This window comes from Drosophila obscura, unplaced genomic scaffold, assembly GCF_018151105.1.
Source record: "Drosophila obscura isolate BZ-5 IFL unplaced genomic scaffold, ASM1815110v1 contig_200, whole genome shotgun sequence".
Taxonomy (NCBI): domain Eukaryota; kingdom Metazoa; phylum Arthropoda; class Insecta; order Diptera; family Drosophilidae; genus Drosophila; species Drosophila obscura.
In genome coordinates, this window is record NW_024542791.1 from 3,247,269 (window position 1) to 3,262,907 (window position 15,639).

The 15,639-nt window shown below is 42.4% G+C and overlaps 2 protein-coding genes across 2 annotated transcripts; one reads left to right on the top strand and one right to left on the bottom strand.

The window, feature by feature from the left end:
- The first annotated feature begins 10,049 nt into the window (after positions 1-10,049).
- LOC111077267 (engulfment and cell motility protein 1) lies at positions 10,050-12,966 on the top strand. The gene is made up of 4 exons (XM_022371471.2): positions 10,050-10,240; positions 10,526-11,536; positions 11,591-12,142; positions 12,203-12,966. Exons 1-4 carry the CDS (start codon positions 10,129-10,131, stop codon positions 12,700-12,702), a joined length of 2,175 nt encoding a protein of 724 aa, XP_022227163.1. The 5' UTR covers positions 10,050-10,128; the 3' UTR covers positions 12,703-12,966.
- LOC111075790 (probable protein S-acyltransferase 23) lies at positions 12,813-15,621 on the bottom strand. Its single transcript, XM_022369282.2, has 2 exons — positions 13,856-15,621; positions 12,813-13,508 (listed from the first exon to the last, which is right to left on the bottom strand). The coding sequence occupies exons 1-2, from the start codon at positions 15,332-15,334 to the stop codon at positions 13,317-13,319; spliced, it is 1,671 nt and encodes a 556-aa protein (XP_022224974.2). The 5' UTR covers positions 15,335-15,621; the 3' UTR covers positions 12,813-13,316.
- Positions 15,622-15,639: the final 18 nt, after the last annotated feature.

Genomic DNA, 15,639 nt, shown 5'->3' on the forward strand with positions numbered 1-15,639 from the left:
TAACACACAATTTAAATATGAAATCAAATTTATTTCGTAAGCCTCCTTAAACTGTATTCAAAGTGCTTGAGAATATTTAAGAAATATTTAAAAACAAAAAACAAAATAAATTTAAAAAAATATCAATTAAGGCAATTGAACATTTGTTGATTAGTGCGTAGCGGCCATTTTTGATTGTTTGCCTAGTCTGTATGGGTTATATAATGCTAGGGATATACTATATAATCAATGTGTTGCAGCAGCGCAGTATTTTATTCTTTGTGGAGCAAAATATCCAACAATTTCCACTCCAATTGTAACGAGTTACTTATTCAACTGAAAAAAAAAAATTTACAAAAATGATAACAGAAATACTCATAATCAATAAGGAAAACTGTTATACGATGCATTTCATAGCTGAAAACCCAATTATTACATATATACATATATACATACATACATACAAACATATAAATATTACACAGATATATAAAACATATTCCTAAGTCAAATCCATGAAAAGCAATAAAATGCATACAACAAGTTGAATTTCGATAATAATCATACTTGTTTAAAACTAAAATGCGTCATGAGCGCTAAAGAATTTACTTTATTGGTGTACTAGACATTTCTCAGACAAAATAAACATGAATTATATGATAAAAAAAAAAAAACCACCAACCACCAAAACATGTCTATTTAAATTCAAACTCGACTGAAATATTTCGCTGAGCTATCGATGACTGTGGGAAGTAACGATATTTTTTTTTTTCGCTGAGAGGGGGTTATAGTGTTATGACATTAGGCTAGAGAATTTTGCTGCGTAGGAGCAAAGACTCTATAACACTCTATAGAGCTGCCGAACCCAGGTTCTACAATTTTTTGCCGCTTGAACCGAAATTGGTTTTTATTCCCGTATTCAAAACGAGTTAAGGGGTATATTGTATTTGTGGTAAAAGTGGATGTGTGTAACGCAGATAAGGAAACGTTTCCGACCCCATAAAGTATACATATATATTCATGATCAGCATCAATAGCCGAGTCGATATAGCCATGTCTGTCTGTCCGCCTTGATGAGCGTCTAGATTTCAGAGACTATTAACGATAGAGCAACCTAATTTTGTTTCCTGACTCATGTGATATCACACTGCTACAAGTGTATTTCAAAATTTCGCCGCGCCCCCTTCCGTCTCCAAAAAGGATGAAAATCTGTGGCAGCCACAATATTAAATATACCAAAAAAGTAAAAGCGTATTATCGTAGAGAATGACCATATCTACCAGATTGCCGAATCTGAATCAGATCGGATTATAATTATAGCCAAAATAAAGAAATTAATTTAAATTAATTAAATTAATTTTCCTCCTTCAGCAAGAGACCTGGTACTCATTCTCTTTCTCGCGCGCCTCCTTATGTACGCGAGCGGCCTCTAACAGAGGAAATGTATAATCTAAATTGTCCATGCAGAATATATATGTTAGATGTAGAATATATGTACATTGTAGATGTTGCTAACAGATGTAGCAAAAAATTTTAAATTAAATAATTTAATTCAAATCTGAGATACCAGGCGCACAGAAATCAGCAGAAGGTCGCTGCTTTTTTTAAATTCTCTTTTTTTCTTGTTTCTCTTTGTATTTCGTTGATCTCTTTTTTCGCTCTCATTTTTCCCATTTTCTGCCTCCGCTTGCCACCGTTCGAATGGCAGAAAACCGTTAAATTCAAATCTGAGATACCAGGCGCACAGAAATCAGCAGAAGGTCACTGCTTTTTTTAAATTCTCTTTTTTTCTTGTTTCTCTATGTATTTCGTTGATCTCTTTTTTCGCTTTCATTTTTCCCATTTTCTGCCTCCGCTTTCCACCGCTCAAATGGCAGAAAACCGTTAAATTCAAATCTGAAATACCAGGCGCCCAGAAATCAGCAGAAGGTCGCTGCTTTTTTTAAATTTTCTTTTTTTTCTTGTTTCTCTTTGTATTTCGTTGATCTCTTTTTTCGCTCTCATTTTTCCCATTTTCTGCCTCCACTTTCCACCGCTCAAATGGCAGAAAACCGTTGAATTCAAATCTGAGATACCAGGCGCACAGAAATCAGCAGAAAGTCGCTGCTTTTTTTAAATTCTCTTTTCTTCTTGTTTCTCTTTGTATTTCGTTGATCTCTTCTTTCGCTCTCATTTTTCCCATTTTCTGCCTCCACTTTCCACCGCTCAAATGGCAGAAAACCGTTAAATTCAAATCTGAGATACCAGCCGCACAGAAATCAGCAGAAGGTAGCTGCTTTTTTTAAATTCCTTTTTTTCTTGTTTCTCTTTGTATTTCGTTGATCTCTTTTTTCGCTCTCATTTTCCCATTTTCTGCCTCCACTTCCGCCGCTCAAATGGCAGAAACCGTTGAATCAAATCTGAGATCCAGGCGCCAGAAATCAGCAGAAGGTCGCTGCTTTCTTAAATTCTTTCTTGTCTCTTTGTATTTCGTTGAATCTTTTTTCGCTCTCATTTCCCATTTTCTGCCTCCGCTTTCCACCGCTCAAATGGCAGAAAACCGTTAAATTCAAATCTGAGATACCAGCCGCACAGAAATCAGCAGAAGGTAGCTGCTTTTTTTAAACTTTTTTTCTTGTTTCTCTTTGTATTTCGTTGATCTCTTTTTTCGCTCTCATTTTCCCATTTTCTGCCTCCACTTTCCGCCGCTCAAATGGCAGAAACCGTTGAATTCAAATCTGAGATCCAGGCGCACAGAAATCAGCAGAAGGTCGCTGCTTTCTTTAAACCTTTTTTCTTGTTCTCTTTGTATTTCGTTGAATCTTTTTTCGCTCTCATTTTCCCATTTTCTGCCTCCGCTTCCAACGCTCAAATGGCAGAAAACCGTTAAATTCAAATCTGAGATACCAGCCGCACAGAAATCAGCAGAAGGTAGCTGCTTTTTTTAAATTCTCTTTTTTTTCTTGTTTCTCTTTGTATTTCGTTGATCTCTTTTTTCGCTCTCATTTTTCCCATTTTCTGCCTCCGCTTGCCACCGTTCGAATGGCAGAAAACCGTTAAATTCAAATCTGAGATACCAGGCGCACAGAAATCAGCAGAAGGTCGCTGCTTTTTTAAATTCCTTTTTTTCTTGTTTCTCTTTGTATTTCGTTGATCTCTTTTTTCGCTCTCATTTTCCCATTTTCTGCCTCCGCTTGCCACCGTTCGAATGGCAGAAAACCGTTAAATTCAAATCTGAGATACCAGGCGCACAGAAATCAGCAGAAGGTCGCTGCTTTTTTTAAATTCTCTTTTTTTCTTGTTTCTCTTTGTATTTCGTTGATCTCTTTTTTCGCTCTCATTTTTCCCATTTTCTGCCTCCGCTTGCCACCGTTCGAATGGCAGAAAACCGTTAAATTCAAATCTGAGATACCAGGCGCACAGAAATCAGCAGAAGGTCGCTGCTTTTTTTAAATTCTCTTTTTTTCTTGTTTCTCTTTGTATTTCGTTGATCTCTTTTTTCGCTCTCATTTTTCCCATTTTCTGCCTCCACTTTCCACCGCTCAAATGGCAGAAACCCGTTAAATTCAAATCTGAGATACCAGGCGCACAGAAATCAGCAGAAGGTCGCTGCTTTTTTTAAATTCTCTTTTTTTCTTGTTTCTCTATGTATTTCGTTGATCTCTTTTTTCGCTTTCATTTTTCCCATTTTCTGCCTCCGCTTTCCACCGCTCAAATGGCAGAAAACCGTTAAATTCAAATCTGAGATACCAGCGCACAGAAATCAGCAGAAGGTCGCTGCTTTTTTTAAATTCTCTTTTTTCTTGTTTCTCTTTGTATTTCGTTGATCTCTTTTTTCGCTCTCATTTTTCCCATTTTCTGCCTCCACTTTCCACCGCTCAAATGGCAGAAAACCGTTAAATTCAAATCTGAGATACCAGGCACAGAAATCAGCAGAAGGTCGCTGCTTTTTTAAATTCTCTTTTTTTCTTGTTTCTCTTTGTATTTCGTTGATCTCTTTTTTCGCTCTCATTTTTCCCATTTTCTGCCTCCGCTTTCCACCGCTCAAATGGCAGAAAACCGTTAAATTCAAATCTGAGATACCAGGCGCACAGAAATCAGCAGAAGGTCGCTGCTTTTTTTAAATTCTCTTTTTTTCTTGTTTCTTTTTGTATTTCGTTGATCTCTTTTTTCGCTCTCATTTTTCCCATTTTCTGCCTCCACTTTCCACCGCTCAAATGGCAGAAAACCGTTAAATTCAAATCTGAGATACCAGGCGCACAGAAATCAGCAGAAGGTCGCTGCTTTTTTTAAATTCTCTTTTTTTCTTGTTTCTCTTTGTATTTCGTTGATCTCTTTTTTCGCTCTCATTTTTCCCATTTTCTGCCTCCACTTTCCACCGCTCAAATGGCAGAAAACCGTTAAATTCAAATCTGAGATACCAGGCGCACAGAAATCAGCAGAAGGTCGCTGCTTTTTTTAAATTCTTTTTTTTTCTTGTTTCTCTTTGTATTTCGTTGATCTCTTTTTTCGCTCTCATTTTCCCATTTTCTGCCTCCACTTTCCACCGCTCAAATGGCAGAAAACCGTTAAATTCAAATCTGAGATACCAGGCGCACAGAAATCAGCAGAAGGTCGCTGCTTTTTTTAAATTCTCTTTTTTTCTTGTTTCTCTTTGTATTTCGTTGATCTCTTTTTTCGCTCTCATTTTTCCCATTTTCTGCCTCCGCTTTCCACCGCTCAAATGGCAGAAAACCGTTAAATTCAAATCTAAGATACCAGGCGCACAGAAATCAGCAGAAGGTCGCTGCTTTTTTTAAATTCTCTTTTTTTTCTTGTTTCTCTTGGTATTTCGTTGATCTCTTTTTTCGCTCTCATTTTTCCCATTTTCTGCCTCCGCTTTCCACCGCTCAAATGGCAGAAAACCGTTAAATTCAAATCTGAGATACCAGGCGCACAGAAATCAGCAGAAGGTCGCTGCTTTTTTTAAATTCTCTTTTTTTCTTGTTTCTCTTTGTATTTCGTTGATCTCTTTTTTCGCTCTCATTTTTCCCATTTTCTGCCTCCACTTTCCACCGCTCAAATGGCAGAAAACCGTTAAATTCAAATCTGAGATACCAGGCGCACAGAAATCAGCAGAACGTCGCTGCTTTTTTTAAATTCTCTTTTTTTCTTGTTTCTCTTTGTATTTCGTTGATCTCTTTTTTCGCTCTCATTTTTCCCATTTTCTGCCTCCACTTTCCACCGCTCAAATGGCAGAAAACCGTTAAATTCAAATCTAGATACCAGGCGCACAGAAATCAGCAGAAGGTCGCTGCTTTTTTTAAATTCTCTTTTTTTCTTGTTTCTCTTTGTATTTCGTTGATCTCTTTTTTCGCTCTCATTTTCCCATTTTCTGCCTCCGCTTTCCACCGCTCAAATGGCAGAAAACCGTTAAATTCAAATCTGAGATACCAGGCGCACAGAAATCAGCAGAAGGTCGCTGCTTTTTTAAATTCTCTATTTTTTCTTGTTTCTCTTTGCATTTCGTTGATTCCTTTTTTCGCTCTCATTTTCCCATTTTCTGCCTCCGCTTTCCACCGCTCAAATGGCAGAAAACCGTTAAATTCAAATCTGAGATACCAGGCGCACAGAAATCAGCAGAAGGTCGCTGCTTTTTTAAATTCTCTTTTTTTCTTGTTTCTCTGTATTTCGTTGATCTCTTTTTCGCTCTCATCCCATTTTCTGCCTCCACTTTCCACCGCTCAAATGGCAGAAAACCGTTAAATTCAAAAATACAGGCGCACAGAATCCAGCCCTAAACTCTTTTTTCTTGTTTCTCTTTGTACTTCGTTGTCTCTTTTTCGCTCTAATTTTTCCCCATTTTCTGCCTCCGCTTTCCACCGCTAAATGGCAGAAAACCGTTAAATTCAAATCTGAGATACAGGCGCACAGAAATCAGCAGAAGGTCGCTGCTTTCTTTAAATTCTCTTTTTTTCTTGTTTCTCTTTGTATTTCGTTGATATCTTTCGCTCTCATTCCCATTTTCTGCCTCCGCTTCCACCGCTCAAATGGCGAAAACCGTAACAATCTGAATACCACCACGAAACACAGAGGTCGCTGCTAAATCTCTTTTTTTTCTTGTTTCTCTTTTTATTTCTTTTTCCCATTTTCTCAAATGGCAGCGGTGGCGGTGGAAAGTCGTGGCAGAAAATGGGAAAAATGAGAGCGAAAAAAGAGATCAACGAAATACAAAGAGAAACAAGAAAAAAAGAGAATTTAAAAAAAGCAGCGACCTTCTGCTGATTTCTGTGCGCCTGGCATCTCAGATTTGAATTTAACGGTTTTCTGCCATTTGAGCGGTGGAAAGCGGAGGCAGAAAATGGGAAAAATGAGAGCGAAAAAAGAGATCAACGAAATACAAAGAGAAACAAGAAAAAAAACAGAATTTAAAAATAGCAGCGACCTTCTGCTGATTTCTGTGCGCCTGCATCTGAGATTTGAATTTAACGGTTTTCTGCCATTTGAGCGGTGGAAAGCGGAGGCAGAAAATGGGAAAAATGAGAGCGAAAAAAGAGATCAACGAAATACAAAGAGAAACAAGAAAAAAAAGAGAATTTAAAAAAAGCAGCGACCTTCTGCTGATTTCTGTGCGCCTGGTATCTCAGATTTTAATTTTTTCTGCCATTTGAGCGGTGGAAAGTGGAGGCAGAAAATGGGAAAAATTAGAGCGAAAAAAGAGATCAACGAAATACAAAGAGAAACAAGAAAAAAAAGAGAATTTAAAAAAGCAGCGACCTTCTGCTGATTTCTGTGCGCCTGGTATCTCAGATTTGAATTTAACGGTTTTCTGCCATTTGAGCGGTGGAAAGCGGAGGCAGAAAATGGGGAAAAATGAGAGCGAAAAAAGAGATCAACGAAATACAAAGAGAAACAAGAAAAAAAACACAATTTAAAAAAAGCAGCGACGTTCTGCTGATTTCTGTGCGCCTGGTATCTCAGATTTGAATTTAACGGTTTTCTGCCATTTGAGCGGTGGAAAGCGGAGGCAGAAAATGGGAAAAATGAGAGCGAAAAAAGAGATCAACGAAATACAAAGAGAAACAAGAAAAAAAAGAGAATTTAAAAAAAGCAGCGACCTTCTGCTGATTTCTGTGCGCCTGGTATCTCAGATTTGAATTTAATGGTTTTCTGCCATTTGAGCGGTGGAAAGCGGAGGCAGAAAATGGGAAAAATGAGAGCGAAAAAAGAGATCAACGAAATACAAAGAGAAACAAGAAAAAAAAGAGAATTTAAAAAAAGCAGCGACCTTCTGCTGATTTCTGTGCGCCTGGTATCTCAGATTTGAATTTAACGGTTTTCTGCCATTTGAGCGGTGGAAAGCGGAGGCAGAAAATGGGAAAAATGAGAGCGAAAAAAGAGATCAACGAAATACAAAGAGAAACAAGAAAAAAAAGAGAATTTAAAAAAAGCAGCGACCTTCTGCTGATTTCTGTGCGCCTGGTATCTCAGATTTGAATTTAACGGTTTTCTGCCATTTGAGCGGTGGAAAGCGGAGGCAGAAAATGGGAAAAATGAGAGCGAAAAAAGGAATCAACGAAATGCAAAGAGAAACAAGAAAAAAAAGAGAATTTAAAAAAAGCAGCGACCTTCTGCTGATTTCTGTGCGCCTGGTATCTCAGATTTGAATTCAACGGTTTTCTGCCATTTGAGCGGTGGAAAGTGAGGCAGAAAATGGGAAAAATGAGAGCGAAAAAAGAGATCAACGAAATACCAAGAGAAACAAAAAAAAAGAGAATTTAAAAAAAGCAGCGACCTTCTGCTGATTTCTGTGCGCCTGGTATCTCAGATTTGAATTCAACGGTTTTCTGCCATTTGAGCGGTGGAAAGCGGAGGCAGAAAATGGGAAAAATGAGAGCGAAAGAAGAGATCAACGAAATACAAAGAGAAACAAGAAAAAAAGAGAATTTAAAAAAAGCAGCGACCTTCTGCTGATTTCTGTGCGCCTGGTATCTCAGATTTGAATTTAACGGTTTTCTGCCATTTGAGCGGTGGAAAGTGGAGGCAGAAAATGGGAAAAATGAGAGCGAAAAAAGAGATCAACGAAATACCAAGAGAAACAAGAAAAAAAAGAGAATTTAAAAAAAGCAGCGACCTTCTGCTGATTTCTGTGCGCCTGGTATCTCAGATTTGAATTTAACGGTTTTCTGCCATTCGAGCGGTGGAAAGCGGAGGCAGAAAATGGGAAAAATGAGAGCGAAAGAAGAGATCAACGAAATACAAAGAGAAACAAGAAAAAAAGAGAATTTAAAAAAAGCAGCGACCTTCTGCTGATTTCTGTGCGCCTGGTATCTCAGATTTGAATTTAACGGTTTTCTGCCATTTGAGCGGTGGAAAGTGGAGGCAGAAAATGGGAAAAATGAGAGCGAAAAAAGAGATCAACGAAATACAAAGAGAAACAAGAAAAAAAAGAGAATTTAAAAAAAGCAGCGACCTTCTGCTGATTTCTGTGCGCCTGGTATCTCAGATTTGAATTTAACGGTTTTCTGCCATTTGAGCGGTGGAAAGTGGAGGCAGAAAATGGGAAAAATGAGAGCGAAAAAAGAGATCAACGAAATACAAAGAGAAACAAGAAAAAAAAAGAGAATTTAAAAAAAGCAGCGACCTTCTGCTGATTTCTGTGCGCCTGGTATCTCAGATTTGAATTTAACGGTTTTCTGCCATTTGAGCGGTGGAAAGTGGAGACAGAAAAAGAGAAAAATTAAAGCGAAAAGGAGAGCAACGAAGTACAAAGAGAAACAAGAAAAAAAAGAGAATTTTAAAAAAGCAGCGACCTTCTGCTGATTTCTGTGCGCCTGATATCTCAGATTTGAATTTAACGGTTTTCTGCCATTTGAGCGGTGGAAAGTGGAGGCAGAAAATGAGAAAAATTAGAGCGAAAAAGGAGAGCAACGAAGTACAAAGAGAAACAAGAAAAAAGAGAATTTTAAAAAAGAAGCAACCTTCTGCTGATTTCTGTGCGCCTGATATCTCAGATTTGAATTTAACGGTTTTCTGCCATTTGAGCGGTGGAAAGTGGAGGCAGAAAATGAGACAAATTAGAGCGAAAAAGGAGAGCAACGAAGTACAAAGAGAAACAAGAAAAAAAAGAGAATTTTAAAAAAGCAGCGACCTTCTGCTGATTTCTGTGCACCTGGTATCTCAGATTTGAATTTAACGGTTTTCTGCCATTTGAGCGGTGGAAAGTGGAGGCAGAAAATAAGACAAATTAGAGCGAAAAAGGAGAGCAACGAAGTACAAAGAGAAACAAGAAAAAAAAGAGAATTTTAAAAAAGCAGCGACCTTCTGCTGATTTCTGTGCGCCTGGTATCTCAGATTTGAATTTAACGGTTTTCTGCCATTTGAGCGGTGGAAAGTGGAGGCAGAAAATGAGACAAATGAGAGCGAAAAAAGAGATCAACGAAATACAAAGAGAAACAAGAAAAAAAGACAATTAAAAAAAAGCAGCGACCTTCTGCTGATTTCTGTGCGCCTGGTATCTCAGATTTGAATTTAACGGTCTTATGCCATTTGAGCGGTGGAAAGTGGAGGCAGAAAATGAGACAAATTAGAGCGAAAAAGGAGAGCAACGAAGTACAAAGAGAAACAAGAAAAAAAGCAGCGACCTTCTGCTGAACCAGAACCAGGTCTCTTGATGAAGGTGGCGGGGGAAGCAACTGAAAATGAATTTCTTCATTCTGGCTATAATTATAATCCAATCTGATTCAGATTCGGCCATCTTGTAGATATGGTCATTCTATTCGATAATACGCTTTTACTTTTTTGGTATCCCTTTTCTTGACGGAAGGGGGCGGGGCGAAATTTTGAAATAACTTGTAGCAGTGTGATATCACATGAGCCTGGAACGAGAGACAAAATGCAACATTTTGCAACACGCTGCTTCCAGCTCAATCGGACTTTCGCAGTCAGGTTATTTCTATTTTTCCAGCTAGTCAGTTAGCAAAGTCTAATGTCATAGCACTATTAAGTGGGCTGAATTCGTTGTTTTCCTCGGTATATTTACCGTATATTTTGATATTGGCAAGGTATATTTCGGTATATTTCTGAGGGTCAGAGAGTATATTTGATCAACAAGTCCGGGGTCACACTGATACCAGCCCTACCAAAAAAACAATAATAATTAAAAATAATTTTTAAATTAATTTAATCAAAATGATACCGAAGAAAACGACGGTGAAGGACTCGCACATAGTGAAGATAGCCGTGGAGCGCGAGAATCATATGGCACAGTTGATAAATCTGGATCAGAGACATCCGCTAGCAAGTATGTCAATGAAAGTGAACAATTAAAAGCGATTGCTATTGTTTTAGGATCAAAACCAAGGCTAGGGCACATCCTGTACGTGTAAGGTCCCATGAATCAGCCAAATGCTGTGTGTGGTTTTGTTGTGGCTTGTGGCAAGATCTTAAAAATCTTAAACCAACGCCCTTTCTAGTGCGGCAGTCTTATCGTGATGTCAGCGCAGGCCGCTCATTAAAATGCACCGCATTAGCCGCGACAGGAAGTAAGGTTTATTATCATTGTGTCTCATGGTCTGTTGGCTTGCAGGTAAAATCCAGGATATATGCAATGGTTGGTCCATCAGCGACCATCAGAACTACGCCCTGCAGTTCTGCGATTCGAACAACCAGAAATATGTGACGGAAAAGAATCGAAACGAGATCAAGAATGGCTCTGTACTCCGTCTGCAGTATTCGCCGTCGAAGACGGCCAGCGATGCCATGGAAACGCTGCTCAATGGCAGCCCTCAGGAGAAGGTCCAGCGACTGCAGGATCTCACATCGCTGAGCACCGATCACACATTTGCCTTGGAGTTCATCAAGGAGAAGGGTCTGGACATACTCATCAAGATGATTGAAGATGTCGGCCAGAATAACGAAGACATCCTGAAGTACAGCTTGGGCAGCTTCGTTGAGCTGATGGAGCACGGCACGGTGTCCTGGGAGGTGCCCGAGAACTCATTTGTCGCCCGAAATATTGAGATTGTGCGAAATTTCCAAAAGTATCCGACAAACTGTGGCGAGAGCGCGCTCTCCAATCTGGAGAATATCGTGCAGTGTAGCAGCAAGCACGTGCTGGTGGCCGAGGACATCAAGTTGCAGGATATTCTGCGCCTGCTGCAGGAGGTCAACTCGCCGGTGATGCGCCAGAATGCCATTGCTCTGCTGAATGCTCTGTTCGTGAAGGCGGATGAGGCGCGCAGGCGAACGATTGCCAACACGATTAGCGCCAAACAGTTCCGCCTGGCCCTGATTGGCAACGGTCTCGGCACGGAAATGACCCACCAGCTGTATGTGCTGCAAACGCTGACTCTGGGCCTCTTGGAGAAGCGTATGCGCATGAAGATGAATGCCCAAGATCAGGATGCACACGAGAAAATCAAGGAGCTGCGTCGCATTGCCTTTGACGATCACACCACAGCACTGAGTCAGAGTGACGATCACATTCGTCGCGGCGGTGGATCGGGCGCTGGGAATATCAACTTTTCCCAGTACTACAAAAAGTTGGGCTTCAAATGTGACATCAATCCCGCTCAGGATTTTATAGAAACGCCACCAGGTAAGGGCTGCAAACTGCCAATTAAAGGATAGTCCATAATGAACTTAATTTCAGGAATTCTGGCCCTCGACTGCATGGTGTACTTTGCCCGCAACTACACCCAGCAATACGCAAAGATTGTGCGAGAGAACTCGTGCCGTGCGGATGAGCACGAGTGTCCCTTTGGACGCACCTCCATTGAACTGGTGAAGGTTCTGTGCGACATTCTGCGCATTGGTGAGCCGCCAGCCGAGCAATCCGGCGACTTTCAGCCCATGTTCTTCACCCACGACTCGCCGTTCGAGGAGTTCTTTTGCATTTGCGTCATAACGTTGAATCGCACGTGGAAGGACATGCGTGCCACAGCGGAAGACTTCAGCACCACCTTCAGTGTGGTGCGTGAGCAGATTCAGCGCACACTTAAATGCAGGCCAGAGAACCTGGAGGACTTTCGCAATAAGATTGCTCTGCTCACCTATCAGCAGATTACAACTCTGCGTCAGCAGGAGCGCACATCGAAGGAGGAGTGCGATTCCACAGCCTCGGCGATTGTCAAACTGAAGGAGAAGATATCGCCGCACATTCTGGAGCTAATTAAGCAACAGCGTCTCTCGTTTTTGGTAGAAGGTAAGAAATTCACTCTAGGCTTTTTTCTATATATTTAATTGCTTCCCAATGGTTTGGCAGGCACTCGCTTCTCCAAGTATTTACGTGGCACACGAACCAAAGACAAGTTCTGGTATGCCCGCCTCTCGCCGAACCACAAAGTCATTCATTACGGGGACTGCGATGAGAAGAACATACCGACACTGGAGGAGCTGCCCAAGAAGCTGCCCATCAGTGAGATTAAGCAGCTGCTGGAGGGCAAGGAGTGTCCGCACATGAAGGAGACACGCATACGCAAGTCGGCAGTGAATTTGGCCTTTTCCATTACGTTTGAGAGCATGGATCACTCGACGCTGGACTTTGTGGCGCCCGATGAGAGCATATTTAATTATTGGACGGATGGCATTAATGCGCTGCTCGGCCAGCCGATGGTCAGCAAGCAGAAGAACGAAGATTTTGATACACTGCTGTCAATGGAGATAAAGCTGCGTCTGCTCGATACAGAGGGTGTTGACATCAGCAAGGATCCACCACCGATACCCGAGGATCCCGAGAATTACGATTTCTGTTTCGAGAGCTAAGCGAGGCAGTCAACGATAATATCATTCATACTTTAGATTCCCTTCACCACAAGATACATGCCAAAGTGTACCCCATTACAATATTCTCCGATTTGATATTTTTTTATTCGTAGTATTTTTGTTTGTTTGTGCAATTCAATTACCTATATCGAAATGCAGTTCCGTTTAGTGAACATTTTACACGTACACCATACCATACCATTTATTAATTATATTTAGTATTATATAATATAGAGGAGATTCATTAAATAACACATTTTATATACGTATCCGTATAAACATTTTTGTACAAAAATTAATAACAAGAGAAGCGTATTCTTTATCAAAGGCTAAAGGTTTATGAGTTGGAAAAGCGTTGATCGGCAAGCCGAAGCTGGAAGATGGAGGCCCTGGCTAGCAATGTGCTAGGTAGCTAGGTAGCCTCACCATCTTTCCTTCTTCCAGTTTGCAATTGTAGGATGATAAAAAAACGCGGCAAAAGCTTTTTGGAGCAAACACACACACAAAAGACAGACAGCCTACCCGACTGGGTTGTGTTGGGCTGCCGTCTCTTTTCATTATCCACGCACGGGCACCTTGCGGCGACGTGCCGGCGCTCGATCCTATATCCTTAATCAAATGTTATCCTCCAACAGCAGATCGGTGTCATCTCCTCGATCCGGCAGGCACACGAAAAACTCCAGCAGATTGAGTATGGGGCCGCGCGAAAATGGATTCTGATAGCGACCACGCTTATCCCGCAGATATGGATATCTTTTGTAATTAAACATTTCGTTCGTAGTTAAATTCATACAGGCATGGAGAATCTATGGAAGATTAGGAGGAAAGGATTAGAAGTATAACGAGAAGGAACGTGCGAGTCGCTTCTGTGGACGCGACTCAACTTTTATACCCGTACTCAGTCAGTATATAAATTTGTGAGCTTATGGAAGTGGGCGGGGCGAAATTTTGAAATACACTTGTAGCAGCTGCACTCTAGCTCTTATAGTCTCTGAGAATTAGGCGCTCATCAAGACGGACGGACAGACAGGCATAGCTATATCGACGAGGCTATTGATGCTGATCAATCCCTTTTACCACAAATCTAATATCGAATATACCCCTTAACTCTCCGAGTACGGGTATAAAAAGAAGAGAGTGAAGCTGAACCAACCGAAGTGCAGGTAAGAATCCAGCCCAAGCCGCAGAACACCACCGCCTCGATGAGTCCCAGCACATAGAGCAGGGTGAATCCCTCGATCATCACACAGTAGCAGGCAAAGTAAATGGTAAATGAGCAATTCACCGCCACCGACAAGACAAATAGGAAGAACCACATGCGATTCCGTAGACCCACACAATTGTAGATGAACGGACAGTGGTGGTCAAAGTAGGAGACGCAGCGATTGCACACGCGGCAATGCTTGGCCCGCAGCGGACGCAGGCAGCGGCAGCTGTGGCAGAGCCGGGTGAGCATCACGTTGCGCTTCTTCAGCTTATCGAAGTAGGGAATCTGCTTGATGGCCCGATAGTAGGCATCGGAGCTGAGTGGAATGTAGCCGGGATCGCGCCGATTGGCAATCGCCCAGCTAATCCACATGACGGCGTTCCAGTAGATGAAGCAGTAGTGCGAGCGACGCAGTATGTTCCAGGTGATCGGTATGGCGCGTATCATGTACATGGGATAGCCCCACAGCAGCACGGAGAATAGGAAGAGAAAGAGCGGCCCCTTGGAGTCGCCGGCACCGCCAAAGAGCCAGCCCCAGCTCTCCGAGACGGATGGAATCCAACGTGACTTCTTCTTCACCTCGCCATAGAGGAGGCGCACCACATCCTGGTGCTGATGCGCCTGTGCCAGCATTATGGGTGTCTTGCCATTCTTATCCCGCGGCTCCAGATCCAGCTGCGACTTCTCGCAGAGCAGACGCACGCAGGTCATATTCCCCGATAGACACGCCAAATGCAGCGGCGTCGATCCAAAGTTATCCGTCTTCTGCAGCTCCACGCCGGAGTACATGAGGAGGCGCATCAGATCCGCGTGTCCCTTGTAGGCCGCCCAATGGAGTGCCGTGTCGCCGTTGATATCCGTCAGATTGTTGAGTGCACCCATGCCCAGGAGATAAGCAGCCGTCGCTGTGCGTCCATACATGCACGCCAAGTGGAGCGGCGTCAGGCCCTTGAAGTCGGCAGCATTGACGGCGACACCCGCCTGCAGCAGCACCTGCACCACCGAGGCGTGGCCTTTGCGACAGGCCCAGTGGATGGGTCGCGGTCCCTGGGTCCCCAGGCAGGGCAGATCAATCGGAGCTGTGCGCTCGATCAGGTATCGCATCAGCTGGACATTGCCATTCAGCGCGATCCAATGGGCCGGCGTGTAGCCGTGGCGGTCCCTGGCCGACAGGCACTCCATGCCAAACTTATCCACCAGATTCTCCACCTCGCTGACCTCCCCATTCTTGATGATGTCAAAGATGTCGTCCAGATTGACCGTTGTGGCCCCATCCAATCCCTCGAACAGCAGGACGCTGTCGTGATCCTCATTGCTGGGCCCATGGTTACCGTGGCCAGCGCCGCGGCCCGTCAGTGGTGGCGAGTGCGGTCGATGGTCGATATCGATGTCCTCGGCATGGGCATGCTCCTCCGCCACAACCATGTTGCATGACGAGGAGGCCGTCAGGGGAAGCGCCCACACACTCCGCGCCGCCCCCGGGCTGGGATGAATCTTGCTGGAAGCCACGTTGTAGAAATCGAAATCTACCCCAAGACGTTCAGCGCCACCAGAGAGCGGTGGTTGATGATGAAGGGGATTTTCCAATAGATGTGCAATTTTGTTGGCTTTTTAAACTCCGCGCGCGACAATAATTCAAGCTTTCACTTTTTATATGTGCCAAACAGCCGAAGCACACAAAAGTAAACACGATGGCGAAGAAATTATGTCAGCACAATTAGAAAATCAAT

Bases quoted from the DNA above. Each gene is read 5' to 3' on its own strand.
- LOC111077267 (XM_022371471.2), top strand. From the start codon at position 10,129: ATGATACCGAAGAAAACGACGGTGAAGGACTCGCACATAGTGAAGATA. The intron at 10,241-10,525 runs GTATGTCAATGA...GTTGGCTTGCAG, and splicing joins TCAGAGACATCCGCTAGCAA to GTAAAATCCAGGATATATGC. The intron at 12,143-12,202 runs GTAAGAAATTCA...ATGGTTTGGCAG, and splicing joins TCTCTCGTTTTTGGTAGAAG to GCACTCGCTTCTCCAAGTAT.
- LOC111075790 (XM_022369282.2), bottom strand. From the start codon at position 15,334: ATGGTTGTGGCGGAGGAGCATGCCCATGCCGAGGACATCGATATCGAC. The intron at 13,509-13,855 runs GTTGGTTCAGCT...AATCTTCCATAG, and splicing joins GGATTCTTACCTGCACTTCG to ATTCTCCATGCCTGTATGAA.